At 39.6% G+C, this 13,084-nt stretch overlaps 1 protein-coding gene across 3 annotated transcripts in view; it reads left to right on the forward strand.

The window, feature by feature from the left end:
* dnajc24 (DnaJ (Hsp40) homolog, subfamily C, member 24) overlaps window positions 1-11,435 on the forward strand; it is a 48,550-nt gene extending 37,115 nt beyond the window's left edge. For 2 of the 3 annotated variants that reach the window (XM_082541330.1, XM_082541329.1), the window contains exons 3-5: window positions 2,104-2,172; window positions 4,730-4,936; window positions 5,406-11,435. In XM_082541330.1, coding sequence (XP_082397456.1) covers window positions 2,104-2,172; window positions 4,730-4,936; window positions 5,406-5,518 — 389 coding nt within the window. In that variant the 3' untranslated portion in view covers window positions 5,519-11,435. Of the gene's footprint in view, window positions 1-2,103; window positions 2,173-4,729; window positions 4,937-5,197 lie in introns of all 3 variants that reach the window. The other variant, XM_082541331.1, reaches the window with a different exon arrangement.
* The last annotated feature ends 1,649 nt before the right edge of the window (window positions 11,436-13,084 follow it).

Raw genomic sequence — 13,084 nt, forward strand, 5'->3', positions numbered from 1 at the left:
TTTTCAAAAGCGCGCCGACGTTTTCTGAGACGTCTGTTACCCACCAGCTCGATAGCTAGCCGGGGGCAAGGCTCACTAGAGCCGTGAGAACACCGGACTCCCGGCAAATCGTTTTCAAACCCACCGCCGTCTTTCGCTACTTAGGTTAAACATGATATATAAGTCACTTAGATAACTTAAAAATGTTATTGTTTGGCTTTTTTCAGTATTTTATTTGTTCCTGAGTAAATCAGTTTGGCTGAGATCAAAGTTATAGTTTTTACACAGCTAAATAAACTTCAAGCAGACAGCTGATTATCATAAGTGTGAGATGCTCGAGAATATACTCCGGTGTCCTGTTATATTTTAGATAGCAAGGAGCAGACGGCTGAGTTTATTAAACTCCACCGAAACAATCTGCAGATTTCATTAAAATTTAATAAACTGTCATCTTGTCTTTATTTTTAGTTAGCACATACCTTAAACATACCAGCTGTAAGCTAATGATAGTTATATAAGAGCAGATGCTGCTGGTGCAATAAGCTGTACGTTTTACGTCCAATGGATGATGATCTGATTAGTCGACTAATCGCAAAAATAATCGGTGACTAGTCGACTATCAAAATAATCGTTTGTGGCAGCCCTAGTTATGAAGTGTCCAGTGACATTGGGATTTATGGGTTGGCTGTAGCTCAGGACGTAGAACAGGTCATCTCCTAATCAGTAGGTTGGTGCTTCTGTGTGTGGCTACTCCAGCCTACAATCCAAATATCCCTGGGAATTAGACAAGTTGCTCTCTGATGCATCCATCAGACTGTTAATGTGTATGTTAGACAGAAAGCACATCATACAAGTGGTAAACTGAATGGGTTTATGACACAAGGACCCAATGCACATAACGTTATGGGATGCCTGAATGTTTATGTATAATAGTTTTTGTCCTTTTGACAAGTTCAATTCAGTTTTATTTATATTGTGCCAAATCACAACAACAGTCACCTCAAGGCACTTTGTATTGTAGGGGGAAAGACTCTACAATAATACAGAAAGTCAGAGAAAACCCCAACAATCATATGAGCAAGCGCTTTGGAGGCAGTGGGAAGGAAAAACTCCCTTTTAACAGGAAGAAACCTCCAGCAGAACCAGGCTCAGGGAGGGGCGGCCATCTAACACGACCAATTTGGGGTGAGAGAAGGACGACGGGATAAAGACGCTGTGGATGAAGCTCTGGGCAGCTTTTCACCTGCCACACACAAGCTCACACCACACAGCTCCATCAAGTTCTCCACCTCTGCTTTGGGCCCCGGAAGCTACTCAAATAGGGAACCCATGATTAGACGTAATTTTCACTTAAGTGATTTTATTTTAAAATAAGTCGTATCAGTCTGGCTATAGCCTAGCCAAGGTGTTAACTTACTCATGTGGTGAGTATGGATTCACTGCCATCTGCAGTCACTGTGTGGCAAAGGTTTGTTAAAAATAAAATATCCATAGATGGTTTCAAAACTGTAAGAAATAAGATATTTGTTTACCTCTGGTGTGTTTTATGCGTATGTTCCTGAAAGCACTCGTCTCTCCTTCATTCTTTATCCTATTTTAAATTCGGACTAGTATAGCAGCAATTATTCTTCACACAGTATTACGCTAATTAAAAGCTAATCAAAGTTTAGCACTAATTATGCATGGTTCAGAGTCATTATCACTGTCAAACTGCATAACTTGATAATGACTGTTTTCTCAGTGAGTTGTAAAAACAAAGAAAAAGTAAGTGTGAACATCTATCTTTTCACCCGTCTGTCCATCCTTCCATTATCAGTATGTCACTCAGTTCATTTATCCACCCTACAGTCATTTGCACTATTGTAGTGTTTACTATCGTCTATCCCAATGCACTTGACTTGTAAAAACCCTATATAAGATGTTATCTGAATGAATACAACTTTTCTGGGGGTTAAGTAGGAAAAAAGACTGTAAAGTTCAGAATGATTTACATTTTTAGTACATTTTGATTTACATTTTGAGAGCAGACTCTGACACAATAACTTTAACAGCAAATGTTAAATAATATTGCTTGTTTTTTCTATAACTGCAGCTACTAATAATGATGCATTGTCACTTCTGCAGCATGGACACTGAAACAGGATTGGCCAATAGATTCTACAGTCTATGTGGATGACATGACCTGGGATGATGGTAATGACACATTATGTACACTAAACATTCCCCCGGAAACCATATTTAGAGTGGCAGGTGCAAGTAAAGCTCTTTGAGTGCTCATGGGGCAGGGATAGCTCAGTAGGTAAAGTGGCCGCCCCATGATCGGAAGGTCGGCGGTTCGAATCCACTTAACGGCTACCCTGAGGTACCCCTGAGCAAGGTACCGTCCCTACACACTGCTCCCTGGGCGCCTGCTTAGTGGGCTGCCCACTGCTTCACTGAGTGAATGGGTCAAATGCAGAGAAAAACAAGTAATTTCCCCATGGGGATCAATAAAGTATCCATTATTATTATTATTATTATTATTATGTAGCGTAGAAATGCTCTATACAAAAATCTGTCCATTTAAAGTAAATTGTGTGTTTACCTTTATGAACCACCATAGTGCAAAAATACTATCTTATGCCTGTGAAACTGTGTCATCTTTGGCCTTTTTTAACTAGATTCTACTAAAGAAACTGGAAAGAAAATAATGTTTTGTTTTCTTTTTTTACAAGCTGCTGGTAACAAAGTGCCTAAAGCTGCAATTTAAAATTAAGTTTTTGCTAAATTGTTTGTTGTCTGTATCGACACAAGGCGTTCTCATCACTTGAGTTGGGTGGGTTTTTTTTTTGACTTATTCATAGATTAGTGGTAAATGACAACTGTTACACCCCACTTAAAAACAAAGTATTATCTGGGGTGGGGGTAATTATTAACTGCCACAAAGTCGACGTCGTTAAAACACTGTTTATTTCACAATTCCAAACGAACCAATTAGTCCCAAATAAAACACAGGGAAGCTCTGTGTCAGGTAGGGGTGCAACGATACACAAAATTCACAGTTTGGTTTGGTTCAATACTTTGGTGTCACGGTTTGATATTTTTTCGATACAAAAAAATGTTCATGCCTTTTTAATTTGTCATTTATTAAAATTATAAATATATATTTTAACTCAAAAGTACAGTTTTTAAATGTAATGTTGCTGAAACAACAAAGTAATAAAAAAATAAATATCTGATCGAGAAATCACTCATCTTTGGAAAAGAGAGAAATGTCTCTTTCCAAAATAAAAGCTATACTATCCGCTTCTTCTGGGCTATATTCTCAGCAGCATATTAAACATATCAGGTCCCCATAAGGAGAATCATGTGCTAACGGCTGTCTAAATGACTCGGGTAAAGTTTGTAGCATGCATGCTTGTTGTTTTTGTCTGCTTCCACTTGTCTTTGCACTAAGATGATGTCGGTGTAAATGTGCAGTCATATTCGTTGTGTTCCCACTAGTGCTGTCAGCGTTAATCTTGTTCAAATGACGTTAACGCCATAACGTGGTAAATCTCCGTTAACGAGTTACCGCGGATTGCCCCGTGCGTGGGGCTGGATGGTGTCAACACGTTAACGAGCTAACTGCGCTAACGCACTAGTTCCCACCAATGTAATTGAGCATTGCGTGGCACATCCGACATACTTTTTTACTTTAGTCCATGACGCGCTTACCTTCAGGGTCATACGTCACATGAAAACCAAAATAGTTCCAAACGCCAGATCTGAATGAGGGTGGGGGAGGTTCAATTTGCCATGTTGCAATGAGCTTAGCTTCTGTCTTGCTAGCTTGCGCTGCGCTCAGTGGATCTGCACTCGACAGTGCAGCCTAGGCGAAGTAGTCAAATGCAGATCCACTGAGCGCTCAACACAGACAGCATCGTCAGAAGAAAAGTTGATAAAATAAATTAAAAATTTTGTATTGTTCGATACATATGCGTACCGAACCGAAAGCACTGTATCGAACGGTTCAATATCGATACGAATATCGTTGCACCCCTAGTGTCAGGGTCTCCAAGGCCAAAACGACAAACAGAACAGCCCAGTCTAGCTAAAAAACAAAGTAAGACCACTCTATCTATAAGAAAACAAAATACAATGACTGTGCTCCACGTCTTGCCACAAAACATGAGAAAAATGGTTGAAACAAAATGGCAGAAAACAACTACATGCTTTCACTGTGGTTCACAATTGTCTCTGTAAAGGGACACCTTTACTCACAAATATTAAAAACCAATGTTACACCAAGTTTCATAAATTGACACCGCTACAACCTGCTGCCCAAACCACTGCAGCTCACAGCCCAGAGAAAAGGGAAGGAAAGAAGGCGCGGCATTTTGAGATACAGTGGCTGACGAGCTGCAAAACATCTCAGCTGCTGATTATGAGGCAGACCTGGAGCATAGGAGGAGCAAAAGCTCTCTCACATGGGGAGAGCCCCTAGAGGTCAGCGACTGTAACAACAACAAAGTTCCCTGAAAATAATTAGCTACAATAAGTGGACTAAAAATGTCCAAATGAAAACTTTGAATGACCTACAGAAAGGACTCTTACTTAATACCACTTTAAAAAATTACAAGAACTCAGGCTCAGCACTATTTTTGTTTTCTCAATTTTTATTTACCATTTCATGCTCTGTCTGTATATTTTCACGAGTACTGTCCCAGATGTACTTGGTTACAGCTGGTAAATTTCTTCCATCTCTAATTTTGAAAGTGTGTTCTTTCAGATCAGGGTCTATATACACACTCCTGTCGCTGTGGAGGAGTATTCAGTGTCACTGAGGAGGAACTGGAGGAGGAGCCACAGAGGAAACAGCAAGATGAAGGTGAAAAGGAAACTGAGGAAGGACGGCACAAAGGAGCAATTGTCTGCTGTGATACCTGTTCTCTCAGTGTGTATGTGACGTGGTCAACTAATGAAAAAGCTCAAAAATGTCAGTAATATTAATACTTTTTTCTTATAATTTCCAACTCTGACTCTGAGCCTTTCTTATAATCATTAGTATTGACATTTTCCTTTCAAGTGTGCACCAGTCAATTATATGATCAATACTGGCTTAAAGCTGAGACTCTCAGCTCTTAAATGTATTGCATTATCCACAAACCTTTATTTTGGAATCCCCTGTTTTTGGTATCTCAAATGTAATTGGAGAAATCGACACTAAACAATATTATACAATACTACAATATTATAGCAAGGACCACAACAATCCGAGCAGGCAGATCTTGAAGAAAGAACTCCCTTTTAATAGGAAGAGACCTCTGACAAGAGCAGGTTCAGGGTGAGTGATGGAAAGAGACGAGATAATAAAACTCACTGGTTCTTACCTTGTGGAGAAAATATTTTCTCTTAAAGTTTTCTCTTCAGGGTAGACTTTGATAAAACTATGCCTACTCCAACAGCAGGGGTGTCAAACATGCGGCCCGGGATCCAGAATCAACCCAGCAAAGACTTCAATCTGGAGCACTGGATAGCTTTGGAAAATGTGAAAGGGGACATGGATTTTGAATTTTAACTGTATTTCCATACAGTTGAAAATCTATGGAAAATGTAATTCCATTGTGTTCTTGATAGCCAGCTTTTCCTGGTTATTATGACCTCTCTCACAGCCATTCATGCTACCACAAATTAGTTATGAAACAGATAAACAATTAAAGAAAAAACCCTGGTTTTTGTTTTGTTTGTTTGTTGTGGTGATGTATATATGTATTGCCTTAAACAGTATTTGGATTCCAAAAATGCAAGATGGAAAGATCATCTGAAATATTGTGCAGTATACAGTTGTATTTTACTTAATTGTGCTGTTTCACTGCAACGTTTTCACCCTTCAGCTGTAAAAACCTGATTGTCATCCATCCCTGGTGGCGAGGTGGGCGGTATGGCCAACCAAATTTGTGAATACAGTAACCCGAGAACAAGATTATGTAGGATTTTTTTTTAAAAATTGGTACCATTAGGTGCATACTAAAAATCTCGGATGAGTTTGAAACTTGCGAACTCGAACTCAAGGACAGAGGTTTTCTAACGATTGTGTGAATGCTATAACTCAAGAAGGAAATCACCATAGGTCAAAGATGTCAAACTCCAGGCCTCGAGGGCCGGTGTTCTGCAGGTTTTAGATGTGATCCAACACAGCTGATTGAAATGGCTAAATTACCTCCTCAACATGTCTTGAAGTTCTCCAGAGGCCTGGCAATGAACTAATCATTTGATTCAGGTGTTTTGACCTGGGGTGATATCTAAAACCTGCAGGACACCGGCCCTCGCGGCCTGGAGTTTGACACCCCTGGCATGATGGTGCTGAGCATAACCAATTCTTTTCAAGTGCATCAGACAGCACAGAAACTAACAGACCTTTTTTGTGGTCCCATCACAAGATGTTGCTATGGTGCCACTGGTAAACAACATCTTAAATAGACTATTTAAGCAGTATATTTTAGATCAGAAGAATTACGTGCTGCACACAGTCAACAGCAACATGCCTCCTGCTTGAATTTCAGTTTAGAGCTCACCATGTTTTTCAAAACTATATCTGTTGCCACAGTGTAACTTGGTTAAGGATTCGACTGTATTCACAAGAAAGCATACAGTTGAAAAACGTAGTGTATGGCCAATGATCTTGTCCCATGTTTGTTTACGTTTGGCTCCGCCCATTAGAGTGTTATACTTCACTGAATCCCTGCTGCTGTCAACACCCAACCACTGCAATATGCATGTGTCCGTTCTGCTGCCGTTAGTAAACTATTTTTGAATCCTATACAAAATGTATATACATATACTTACTTACACATATCTAATAATTTTGCACTCTCCCTGCATGGCGGTCTTTATCCTTTAAGCGCAGGCCTTCTACCAGAGGCCTCGGAGCTTGACGGTCCTGTGCACTATCTTTGCTGTTCCTAGGATTGTGGTCTTCTGTACAGTGATTTCACATGTTTTTCCTGAGATCTGCTCGAGTCATTCAGCAGCATCTTTTCACAGCCTGTACTGGGATTTTTCCTGGTGTGTCTCTATGGATCTTGTGCTTAAAACGTTTGCCTGTGCTGCCATGATAAGTCCCTCTGTGCTATCTTTCAGTCCAGCTCTGTCCAGCCACTGGTAGGATTTCTTGGTATCCGCCACTTCTATCCGCCAGCGGGGCATGCCATGCACGAGCCTGTTCATCCATGATGGTTCTTTTTCTTGCTTCTCTTCTTTCTGTGATTTCTGCTGCCTGAGCTGTTCACTATCAGTTGTGGCCATTTTCCCATTTCTTGATGTACTTGGGGATCTTTGTTGTTTCATCCTGGACAGTGGTTCTTACACTCACTACTCCCCTGCCTCCTTCCTTCCTCTTAGCGTACAGTCTCAGGGTGTTGGATTTGGGGTGAAACCCTCCATGCATGGTAAGGTAAGCTTCCTTGTCTAGATGTCAGTGGTTTGTACCTCCTCCGTTGGGCAGTTGATTATCCCAGCAGGGTGTCTGACGACTGGCAGGGCGTAGGTGTTGATTGCCTGGATCTTGTTCTTCCCATTCAGCACTTGCCTCACTCTCTGCAGCTATTTGGTGGTAGCGGCTTTCCTAGCGGCCTCTTCATGGTTCCCATTTGGCTGTGGGATTCCCATGTAGCTGTCAGTTTCTGCAGTATTGCCTTCTGGAGTACAATCCCACAAGTTCTGACTACCTTCCTTCTCTTTGTTGTGATCCAACTACACTTCTTCAGTCCAAATGGCACTCCGATGTCATATATATACGTTTATGATTTAATAAATTAAGTAAATACGTACACACTCAAACAACCTTGAGTATTGTCAAAACACTGATAATATGGTTATAAAAAACTATAAAAGAAAACACAGACACATGTGCACACACACACAAGCATGCTGTGACTCAGAAAAAAATTATCCTGTGACTACATAGAGGTCCTAACCCTCCAGTTGAACCCAGTACCCTAAATGACAGAGCTATTCTCCCCTCAGCAGGGCTGCGACAGACACACAAAGGGATAACGACTGGTAATGACTCTCATATCTTTGGTCACTCAGCCTGCAAAGGTCACATCTAACAGGAGATCTGAGTGATGATCATCTTTCATCCATCCGTCCATCTTTGCATTTTTCAAAAATAGGAGTTCAAAATGAGGGGTGAGGGGCAAATAGTTGAGATTTGACAGAAAAGAAGATGAGAAGGAGTGACACATATTGTCTAAAATTTTCACTAATTATTTTCCTCTCTAGCAGTAACAGTCAAGAGTGCAGGGGAGATTATGTGGGTGGGGGAAGTGGTGTGTATATGTCTGTGTGTGTTGAGGGAGTGGGCAGGAGGAGGAGTTGACAGCTGATGTGTAATTGAGGGTTGGTAGAATATTGATGTGACAGACACAGAGACATGCTGAGATGTGCTGGGACACAAAATCCATTTCACCTGCTCACCACCTACAATTAGGCTCCTTTAGATCACTTTCTAACCATTTTCTGGACAAAAACTCATTACACCCCACCCTGTTAGGACCCCCTTTTCTCATCACACTGTAAAATCTTAAAATCCATTTAATTAAACCAAATGTAATTCAACTTATCTTTTTTAACATGTATGGAAAAAATAAATAAGGTTAGAATAAAGTTGGACTGTTTTTGGACTGTAGTTCAGAGTGAAATTATATAGACTAGATTTTGGATCTGTTTCATTATTAATTTTACTCCAATCATGTCAGTAATATTTTACAGAAAACTGACCTTAGATCAGTTTATTGATTGAGTCACAACCGATGCAGGGAAGCTAAAAGCGTCAACATGCCTCACTGAAAGTAAAATCGCTGCTACAGTGATATGAGTCTTCTGGATCATGTAAACTGAAAACACACGCAAGCCAATCAACCTGTCAAGAGAGCATGATGATTTCTAATGAAAGACCTTTTTGATGGAAGGAATGATTCACGAACAACGTGGAGCATAATAAGAATAGAACCAAGCAATAATATGATATTTTAAAAAATGTAATTTCGATTGAGTAACGTCTTTGTAAATAATTTCTGTCTTAAAATTCATTACAATCTAATTGAAAGGTTAATACATTTAAATATCAGAATGATTTAAATACAAATATTAGCAATGCTGTTCCTTTGAGAATGTGCCAATCTTGAATCCTCCTTTTGTTTATTTATTTATTTTGGGAAAAAATGGCTTAGCGGCACTGTATATGACCCTACTACTACCAAAGAAGACTATGTATACTGTATATATAGAATCCAGTGTATTTAAGTATCTTATTTTTGGAAAGTTGAAGTCATTCACATCCATGAGTTTTGGAACCATGACACGTCCACATTGCACCCATCTTTTGATGGATGTTTTCAGCAGAATAATACATGATGATGCATGATCATTAGTTCACTGTACTGAAGTGGCATCAGTCACCAGATCTGGATCCAGCTTTGGGCTGTGTTCGAACAGAAGATTTACGTCATGGATGTGCAGCCAGTTAGTGATGTTAATATGAACCAAAATCTCCGGGTTAGGAATGTTACCAGGACTTTGTTGAATCTATAGTAGAAAGAATTAAGTCTGAAGAAAAGCAAACGAAGGTCCAAATTGCTGCTTGTGTGACATACCTAATTAATTGGCTGGTATTGTATTTTGCCTACTTTAAAAAAAACAAAAAAAACAAACAAACAAAGGGAACTTACAACAATATGACTATAACCATTTAGGAAGGGCTTGTGTGACAAAGCAAGTCACACAAGCAATAGCAAAACACAACCGACCCCTCTATGTTTTGGCATTTTTGGACTGGACATAGAGGGAAGGCTGCCTACTGAGAGGTACACAGAATAGAGGGCAGTGTTTCCTGGCTGAAGTTAAGCTGCTTCATTCCTGGTTTAGCGTGAGTAAGCTCTGATGGCTCACAAGGCCCCAAAAGGCCTCAGGCCACCACTCACTTCAGTGTGCGCTTGGCTTAGTCTGCCCTCTCTGCCTGCCCCCTGTGTCTCTACACTCACCCCCCAGAATGCTGCTGTCTTTTTATTATCAGTGAGATCTGTTGATATGTAGAATTTGAGCTCATTAAATGAAAATGTAATTATCAGTTGTACTTTATTAACAGATTACTTTCTTTTTTTAGATTAATCTCTCAAATTGTATGCTGTTTATGATATAATATAATATAAAACATGTAATATAAAGTTATTAATTTAACAGAAAATAACATTCTAAAAAGCACAGCTAAATGTGGTTGCTTTTTGTTCATTTTTTTCTTAATGCTTTATGTGTTTTAATTGAATTCTTTCCACAGAAAGTGAATCAGGAAAATGTACAGGAAAAAAAATCAGTCTTATTTGGCTAAAATCTCTGGTACATGATTTTGACTACATAAAATATATTATTTGACTGTTTTGGTTTCTACTTAGTTTTATCACTGATAACATGAAAATAATGGAAAAAAACAACCTTGTATTTCAATAAAAAATGATCCCAGTGTCAAATATTCTGTAATGATTGCAGCTTAAAAGCACATATAGATTTGATAAAAGATATATGATGATATATAAACAAAATCATATTGATTATCTAATTATAAGTTAATGTGCAATCTATACTCTTCCTTCAAGAATACCCCTAAGCTCTTCCTATCTACATCATGGTACAACAGTTTGAATCTACCTCTAATGCTCCTGCCCTTAATTCCCTTACATCTGATATCTACACACACACACACGCACACACACATTATTTCTACTTTCTTTCTCTCCACCACCTGTTTGGGGCTTTTCTATGTGGGACGCTACGTTCAGATGAACAGAATAAAGTTTTGGGGGTGTTTTCTGTGTGGAGTTTGCGTGTTCTCCCGTGTATAGGTGAGTTCTCTATGGGTACTTCAGCTTCCTCCTACAGTCCAAAGACATGCAGTTAGTGGTGTTAGGTTACGTCTTTGGTACAGGAACGTCGCACGACACCTTCCACAGTCAGATGGTCTGTGGGCCACTCTTGCTCTTGTTGTTGGTCTGTCAGCCGTGGAGGAGAGCGAAGTTCTAACACACAAGCTGAAAAGCATTTAATCATAACTAATGATTAAATGCAGAGTGATGTGTAAACATATGAGTGAAAAAAGATGACTGAAGAAGAAACCCATCAGCCTAGGCTTATTGTAGCATAACTACGGGGATTCAGTAAAAAAGAGGAAAGACCTATTGGATGATGTGAGAGATGCATCTGGGCCTTCAGGTGGTCCATGTGTATGCGTTTGCTGCACTGGTAGTAAAAGCATACGTGGGCAGACAAACACAATTCTAAGAGACTGAGACCTTTATTCGTCAGACTGTGCTGATGAATAAAGGTGGTCATAACAAATAATGACTTTCAAGCATGTTACAATTGTATGAACGCTGTTTTTGCCTTATATGCTATATTTAATTGTATGTTTGCACATCTTTCAATAAATCAGTGGACCCATTTCCTATTTTTGGAATATAAAAATAAAGGAGGGATGGCTCCAGTCTTTCACAGTACTCTACATGAACTTCATTCCCCTGCTAAAACCTGTACAGTGTTAAAAGAAAAGGAAGAAGACAGATAAGTGGAGAGCGGAGAGTCCATCATTACATGCTGAGCAGCTCTGTGGACAGCTGGAAGCCTCGCTTCAGCATAAGCCGAATTCTGTTCTGACATTCAAACAGTATAAAAGCGTTGACAGGAGCAGCTTTTCAAATGTGACCTGATTGCTGAGAGCAAATGTCCTGTTATTAACAGCGCTTCTGCATGTGCTGATAAATGAAGTGAAGCGCAGAGGACAGCAGACCTGTCACTTCTTGTCACTCCTTCTCTTTCTCTACAGGACAAAAAAGGATTTGAACAGAGCAGTCAAAGAAATGTCAGAGAAGAAATGTCTTTAGTTTTCTTCCATAGTGTTCAGTAGTTCAACAGTAATTAATGATAGTGATTTGGAAACAAAACAAATGAGTAAACAGTAAAATATTTCAACATAATTGCACGTTCCATTTTATACTTTACTTTAGCAAACTTATGTTTACAAAGTGTGATTTGGGAATTTGTACATCACACTCCATATTTTCCATTATGTACTTTTATAAATAGTTGTGAATTATTGTGCAGTGACTTTTACAGAAAGGCAAAAACAATGTGGCGACCACCACCACACACACATAACAAAACAGAACAGGACCAGACTAAAACATCAAGCATTGTACTGCCTGTCTTTTAACTGTTACCGAAAAACATTGACCATTTTTCTTTTATCTAACAATGGGAAGTGGTGGTATTATTTATTTATTTATTTATGTACAAAAAAACAATTAAAAACTATGAAAACACAGAACTATCAAAATTTAAAATGAATGTCCTCACATGTGAATCTCATTTTTCTGAGAAAAAAAAAAACAGGTAAAAAAAAAAATCAGGTAATTCTTTGTTTTTACATTCGTCAGGTCCCAATCAGCCCAAATAGCAAAGAGAAATTAAAAACGCATGCCATGAAAGAGGTCGGGTCTTAGAAGGTTAAGATAATCCAGTTCAGCCCAGGCACAACGCATTGCTGAGGCAGGACAGCAATGTGTTGTCGATGTGGAGTTGTCGTAGTGGAAGTACTGACCAGCACTCAGTCCCAGAAACTGGAAAAACGCTTGCTCTGGTGTAAAGCCACAGTACTCAGCCAAAAAAAATTCTTCCTCTGCTGACAGGAGGCCTTCATTTGCAGGCAATACTATGGCGGCAGTGGTAGAGAGAAGCTGGAGAGTGAGTGGCGGGTGGTAGACTGAACCTGCCCACTCTTATGTAAAGGGTTGGGTACAGGAAGAGCAGTCAAAGATGAGACTCAGTGTCTTTGAGCCCCCCTCAAGCTAGGCTCCAAAATAAAGCGACTTGCACTCAAGGGCAAACCTAAACTCCTACCACAACATTTTTTACAGGAAAGAAGGAACTGCCTCTTGCCAATCACTCAAAGCCGAGTCCACTGGGTCCATACTGGTATTAAACTTCTATCACATGTTGCTGTGCGACAGGCAGGTAGTGGACCCAAATGCAGGACTTGTGAGATAGGAAAATGAACTAAAGACGATAGCTTTAATGCTGTAAACTGGGGGGGGGG

The sequence above is a fragment of the Aulonocara stuartgranti genome, assembly GCF_965226115.1.
Source record: "Aulonocara stuartgranti genome assembly, chromosome: 7".
In the NCBI taxonomy this organism is placed as follows: Eukaryota; Metazoa; Chordata; class Actinopteri; order Cichliformes; family Cichlidae; genus Aulonocara; species Aulonocara stuartgranti.